Source organism: Mus caroli, chromosome 7 (assembly GCF_900094665.2).
Source record: "Mus caroli chromosome 7, CAROLI_EIJ_v1.1, whole genome shotgun sequence".
NCBI lineage: Eukaryota > Metazoa > Chordata > Mammalia > Rodentia > Muridae > Mus > Mus caroli.
This window is the reverse complement of record NC_034576.1, coordinates 18,977,331-18,984,391: the sequence shown is the minus strand read 5'-3', so window position 1 is coordinate 18,984,391 and position 7,061 is coordinate 18,977,331. Positions and strand designations below refer to the sequence as shown.

The following is a 7,061-nucleotide window of genomic DNA, read 5'->3' as shown; positions in this document are numbered from 1 at the left end:
AGTGGTAGAGCCCCTGCCTAGAATACCCCAGTGAGGGGTTGGGGGCGTGGCTCAGTGGTAGAGCCCCTGCCTAGAATCCCCCAGTGAGGGGCTGGGGGCGTGGCTCAGTGGGAGAGCCCCTGCCTAGAATCCCCCAGTGAGGGGCTGGGGGCGTGGCTCAGTGGGAGAGCCCCTGCCTAGAATCCCCCAGTGAGGGACTGGGGGCATGGCTCAGTGGTACAGCCCCTGCCCAGACACAAAGCCCTCTGTTCAATTCCCATCGGTGGGAAAACATTCCTAACCTGGGGAGAACACCAAAGCAACCCCCTCTGGGCCTCGAGCACAGTGTGCATAGAGAAGTACACACCAAATTAAAAACATCATACTCGGACTCAGTTGATGGAGTACTTGCTAACTTACACTTGGCCCTCCATTCGATCCCCAACTGTGCATTAAATTCGGTGTAGTGGGGAATGCTGATGATGCCAGCACTGGGAAGGCAAACACAAAGGCCTTCAGAGTCCAGGCTTGCAGAGCTTCATGGGGAAAAGAGAATCCTTATTTAAACTTCAGAAGCCCGGTGTGGTGTGTGTGTGTGTGTGTGTGTGTGTGTGTGTGTGTGTGTGTGTAGAGAGAGAGAGAAAGAGAGAGAGAGTGGGAGTATATATATATGGAGTGTCTTTGAAACAGGGTTTCTCCATGGCCTCAGAGGCCTGGAGCTCTGTAGAGCAGGCTAGTCTCGAATTTACAGTGATCCCTCCAGAGCGCTGGGATTAAAGGCATGTGCCACCACACTTGGTATAAAAAAAAATTTTTTTTTTTCAAAAAAAGAATAAATAGATAAATAGCAACTGCGCGTTATAGTATGGCTGCACCTCTTCTGATGCTCTGTCCTGTCTCAGGCCAGCCTACAAGCCAGGTAATGGTAAGTCAGCAAGTCACATTGTAGTGTGAGCTGATCAGCCCGCAGAGGCTTGGCAACCAGCAACCTGCACGTAGCCTCGATGCTGAAAAGAGATGGCGATTGGCTATAAACTCCACTCCGTCCTGAGTTTCTGGGGAGTCGGGTCTTCCTAAGTCACCCGAGCTTAAACTCAATAATCCCCCTGCTTCAGCTTCTCAAGCTCTGTCATCCCAGACCTGCGCCCCCGCCCCCGTGACCGTGTCCAGCAAGAGGTCTTTTTTCATAGCCAGACATGGGGATCTATGGTTCATTGGTTTGTGCTTCTGTTTTCCTTTTTCTGATGTGGAAAAACAAAACAACAAAACCACAGAACATAACATTTAGCATTTCAGCCAGTTTCGGGTGTCTAGGTCAGCAGTGTTGAGACATTTACATGGTTGTGCAACAGAACCCAAGATCTATTCCTAAAATGTTTGCATCATGGCAAAGCAGCAGCTCTGTGTGATATTTTTTTTTTTTTTTTTTTTTTTTTTTTTTTTTTTTTTTTTTTTTGTCTGTCAGCAAGAGTCTGACATGTGAGGAGCCATACCATATCAGTGTGAGGCTCAGCCCGCCTCAGGCGCTGGGGGCAGGGTTGCTCTGTACAGTTGCTCCAGCTGCAGCTAAAAGACCATCAGGAAATGTATGTGTATATATATATATATAGTATTTGTATTTCATGTGCATTGGTTTTTGCCTGCATGTATGTTTGTGTGGAGGTGTCAGATCCTCTGAAACTGGAGTTACAGGTAGTTTCAAGCTGCCACAAGGGTACTGGGAATTGAACCCAGGTCCTCTGGAGAAGGAGCCGGTGTTCTTGACCCCTGAGCCATCTCTCCAATACCCCCATCAGGGATTTGCTGCATGGAAACAAAGTCTGCCAGCCATGTGGGCACTGGGGGTCATCTCAGCACTGAGAAGGCAGAGGCAGGAACATCAGAAATTCAAGGCCAGTCAAGGTTGCCCTGAGTTTATGTCTCAGTAGATGACAAGCAAACCAACAGGAAGCCACGGGGTACCCAGTTACATTTCAACTTCAGAGGAGTAGGTTCTGTTTAATTATTTATTTGACAAAACCCCCAAATCTTGTGTGGAACATATTTAAAATAATGTTTGTCATTGATATGGTTACACTTGAAACTCCAGATCTCAAGAGCCTGAGGCAAAAGGGGCTCACAGCTCTCATGAGCCATAAAAAGACCTTCCTGGGGGAAGCCTGCCTGCCAGAGTTTGACCCCTGGGATCCACAGTAGAAGAGAACCACTTCCTGAAAGTTGAAGTTGTCCTCTAACATGTTCCATGGTGTGGACACACCCAGAGACACACACATAGACACACACATACATACACATACAAACACAGACACATATATACAGACAAAAAGGCACACAGACACACACACAAAGATACTCACACACAGAGAGACAGAAGAGATACGTACAGATACAAAAAATAAATAAACATAGTTTAAAAAAAGCATTAAAGGAGCCAGGCAGTGGTGACCCACTCCTTAATCCCAGCACTTGGGAGCAGAGGCAGGTGGATTTCTGAGTTCGAGGCCAGCCTGGTCTACAGACTGAGTTCCAAGATAGCCAGGGCTGCATAGAGAAACCCTGTCTCGAAGGGAAAAAAAGAGCATTAAAGGAAGGGCTCAGTGGTTAGGAGTCCTTCCTACTCTTCCAGGGGACCTGAGTTAGACTCCTAGTTCCCACATCAGGAGGGTCACACCCAGCTCCAAGGGACCTGATACATGCACTCTAGCCACCATGAGCCCCTGCACTCATGTGCACTTCCCTGACACAGACAGTCACACGTACACATAATTAAAAATACAGTTTTTACATGTTAGCTAAAAGAACTCATGGCTACATAGTGAATTCCAGGCCAGCCAGGGCTACTTGAGACCCTGTCTCAAAATATAATAGAAGGAACCCCTCACATACACCAATCTCTCAATTCTCAAAGGAAGAAACTGTATCCAGGAAAACTCTGGGGGGGTGTGGAGTCAGTGTTGGGGTTTCATGTCTTCTACAAGGCCAGAGCGGCACACTGTTTAGGAAAGGAGGCAGGCAAGGGCAGACATGGCCTCTGACTGTCACTGTCACTGGCCCCATCGCTTTGAAGTTCTGCCAAGGAGAGTGGGGAGGTCACAAGGGGAGGGCTCTTTCCAGTGCTGCCTGTCCCTTCCCCAGTGTGAAGAGTGAAGTATAGCGAGAGGGACAGAGATACAGAGGGACCAAGTCCCCAGAAATGTCCCTGCTGAGGTTCAGGCCTCAGGACCTGCCATCACTCTGCCTTTCTGTGCTGTTCTTGGTCGGCTTTGTAGGTAAGGAGTTGGGGGGCTGCTGGAGGTGGGGGTCTCTGAGTGGGGCACGACTGTGGCTTCATCAGTGGGTCAGTAGCCATGTAAGAGGAACGCAACACACACATGCGTACACACACTCACATGCACACACTGGGCCTTCAGGTGCTAGGCAAACACTCTACCACAGGCTTGTTTTGTTCTTTGGAGACACAGTCTCATGTAGCCTGGGTTGGCTTTGAACTTCAGATACAGCTAATCTTGAATTCCCCAGTGTTCTGTTTTCCATCCTGGATGTGCTCAGATTACAGGCATGCCCCACCACGCCTGGTTTAAGTGATGCTGGCATCGAACTCAGGGCCTTGTATATACAAGGGAAGAACTCCTTCTAGAAAAGCCTTATACTCAGTCCTTTGGCCCCAGCTGCAGTTGTGACATATGTATAAGTTCCACCATGGGCATAAGTATGCTTTTGTTGCTATTATTTGATACTGTTTTTTTTTTTTTGTGGGTGTGTTGCTGTCTGTAGTTTTTTGGTTTTATTTTGTTTTGAGACAGGGTCTCAGGTGGCCTAGGCAGGTCTTGAACTCACAATCTTCCTGATTCTGCCTCCTAATCACCAGAATCACAAGGGTGCAATACTTCCTGGATGGACTTGTGTGTGCTTGCTCTCTACAGAGCACATGTATGGAAAGTTCTAAGTGTTTGGCTACAGAGGAGGCTAGATCTGCGTATGTGTGCTCACATACAGCTTTGTATTTGGTTCATGCATTCAAAATTGTATCTCAAAAGCAGAATACATTGGTGTGGATCTGTAATCCCAACTATTCAAAGGCTGAGGCAGGAGAATTGCAGGCTAAGGGTCCTCCTGACAGTTTAGTGACACTCAGATTTTTTTAATTTTTTTTATTATTTTTTTTATTTTTTATTTTCTTTTGGTTTTTCAATACAGGGCTTCTCTGTGTAGCCCTGGCTGTCCTGGAATTCACTCTGTAGACCAGGCTGGCCTCAAACTCAGAAATCCGCCTGCCTTTCCTCCCTGGGATTAAAGGCGGGCGGGTGCGCCACCACCGCCCGGCTGTGTTTTTTGTTTGTTTGTTTGTTTGTTTGTTTGTTTGTTTTAGAGTGTACATGAGTACACGGTAGCTATCTTCATACACAGTAGAAGGATGCCATTACAGATAGATGGTTGTGGGCCACCATGTGGTTGCTAGGAATTGAACTCATCATATCTCAATGCTCTGAACCTCTGAGTCATCTCTCTAGCCCCACCCCGACACTCAGTTTTTAAAAGTACAGAAAACCGGGACCCATGAGATGACTCAGTGGGTCAAGGTGCATGCCACAAAAGCCTGAGACCGGAGGTTAGTCCCTGGAACCCATGTGGTGGAAGGAAAGCCAGGCTTCTAAAGGTTGTCCTCTGACCTCCACAGGAGGATCATGAGACACAGAGGACCTCACACACAGAGACATATATTACACATACACATATGCACACATAAATGAGTTAAAACTTTCTCTTCTTATTTTATTTTATTCTATTTTATTTTATGTGTGTTGATGCCTTGCCTCCACAGACTTTTTGAGTGTGTCAGACCCCCTGGAACTAGGGTTACAGACAGTTGTGAGCTGCCATGTGGGTGCTGAGAACTGAAGAACCGGGTCCTCTGGAAGAGCACTGAGTCCTCTTAATGAGCAGCCAGTGCCCTTAACAGCTGTGCTATCTCTCCAGCCCTTTTTTCTTTTAATTTTCAGACAGAATGGCCTGGAGTTATAGCTTAGCATGCATGAGGCCTTTGGTTCAACATCTAGTACCATTAAAATAAATAAATTAATTAAAATAAAATTGCCACTGGGCGTTGGTGGCGCACGCCTTTAATCCCANCACTNGGGAGGCAGAGNCAGGTGNATTTCTGAGTTCGAGGCCAGCCTGGTCAACAGAATGAGTTCCAGGACAGCCAGTACTACACAGAGAAACTCTGTCTCGGAACCCCCCTCCCCCCAAAATTCCCCATGTATCTCCCAAGACAGTGCTGAGGGCGTGCCCGGCCGGCAACTCCCATGTACTCCTCATTGGCTTAGCTCAGTGCCCCTTTCACCGAACTGGAAATGGTGAAGTCATGGATGGGACTTCAGAAGGGTCTTGGAACTAGAGTTCATGTGTGATCTGGGTGTGTTTCCTGGAACCCCAGTGCTTGGGAGGTGGAGGCAGAGGGATCAGGAGTTCAAGGCTAGTCTTAGCTATGTAGGAAGTTTCTAGACAAGCAGAGAATGTGGCTCAGTTGGTAAGGAGCTTAGGTCGAATGCCCAAACCCGGATTCCAGTCCTATCCTGACATAAAACAGACATGGGGTTACACACCCATCAGCCTGACATTTTGGAGGTGGAGTCTAGAGGATGAGCAGTTTGATGGCAGAGGTCATCCTTGGCCACTTGAGGCCATCTGGAACTATAAGAGGCCATGTCTAAAATAACAACCACAACAGTAATAACAATAACAATAGGCTAGAGGGATGGCTCCGTGGTAGCTCCATAGTTAAGGGCATGCACTACTCTTACAGAGGACCAGAGTTCAGTTCCCAGCCTCACAGCTGCCTGGGACTCCAGTTCCAGGGACTCTGACACCTTTGCCCTCCACAGGCACAGGCAGTACTCTTGTTTATGTGCCTGCAGACAGGACCATACACACAGGATAAAAAAAAAAATAGTGCTGGAGAGATGGCTCAGTGGTTAAGAGCACCGGCTGCTCTTCCAGAGGTCCTGAGTTCAATTCCCAGCAACTACATGGTGGCTCACAACCATCTGTAATGGAATCCGATGCCCTCTTCTGGTGTGTCTGAAGATAGCTACAGTGTACTCACATACATGAAATAAGTAAATAAATAAATAAATTCAAAAAATGTTTTTAAAAAAACCAAACAACACAAGCATGCGCATGTATACTTGTGTGCCAGGTAGTATCTGGGCGTGAGTCTCTACCTAGGTGTGTGGGTGCTGGAGCAGGAGGAATGTGTGTGTGTGTGTGTGTGTGTGTGTGTGTGTGTGTGTGTGTCCCAGAGGGCAAGAGTGTTAGGTGGTTAGAGGAGAGAGGCACCAGGTGGGAAGTGGAGTTGCACACTGAGCAAGAAAATCTCAGTAGACAGAGAGACAAGGGAGGGACCAGCAGTGAGGAAGAGACAGATCAAATGGTGGAGAGACGGTTGTGGTGTCAGAGGGCCTAATAGGCCAGGATGAGCAAAGTAGTGCAATAGACTGGGTACTTTCTTCTTAACTATGCCCCTGTGTTGTATAATATCCTTCAAAAACGACATCACGGTGCCCTCTCTACAGGATGGGAAACTGAATCTAGGCCAGGTGAAATCAGGTGTGGCCTGTAATAAGGGGTGATGTGGGTGTCTGGGTACAAGGATGAGCCCACCTGTTCCCAGGAGTAACATGCAGGGAAAGAGAGGAATGGGGTCCTGAGATCTCAAGCCCCTCTGTGGTTTCCCCAGCATCCATGTCTACAGAAAGCCTGAGCCCCACACCTGGCCCTGAGAGCAGCCGCTGGAGCCTGGTAAGGGCCAGGGTGATGGAGATGGTGGAGCCACTGGTGACCAGAACCAGGGAAAGATGGCAGTGGTTCTGGTGAGACAGTCCTGGTGCTCGGCTGGGAGGGAACACCAGAGTTAGAGGGGGAAAGAGAGCCCGTGGCTAGATCCTGGGTCTGAGGGAGGAGGGCTGGGGTCTGGAGCCCTGGGTCTGAGGGAGGAGGGCTGGGGTCTGGACCCCTGGGTCTGAGGGAGGAGGGCTGGGGCCTGGAGCCCTGGGTCTGAGGGAGGAGGGCTGGGGCCTGGA

General features: G+C 48.6%; 1 protein-coding gene across 1 annotated transcript in view; it reads left to right on the top strand.

The window, feature by feature from the left end:
* Window positions 1-3,084: 3,084 nt before the first annotated feature.
* The window catches only part of Apoc4 (apolipoprotein C4), a 4,696-nt gene continuing 719 nt past the window's right edge, over window positions 3,085-7,061 (top strand). The window contains exons 1-2 of the mRNA XM_021168686.2: window positions 3,085-3,248; window positions 6,719-6,851. Coding sequence (XP_021024345.1) covers window positions 3,173-3,248; window positions 6,719-6,851 — 209 coding nt within the window. The 5' untranslated portion in view covers window positions 3,085-3,172. The remainder of the gene's footprint in view (window positions 3,249-6,718; window positions 6,852-7,061) is intronic.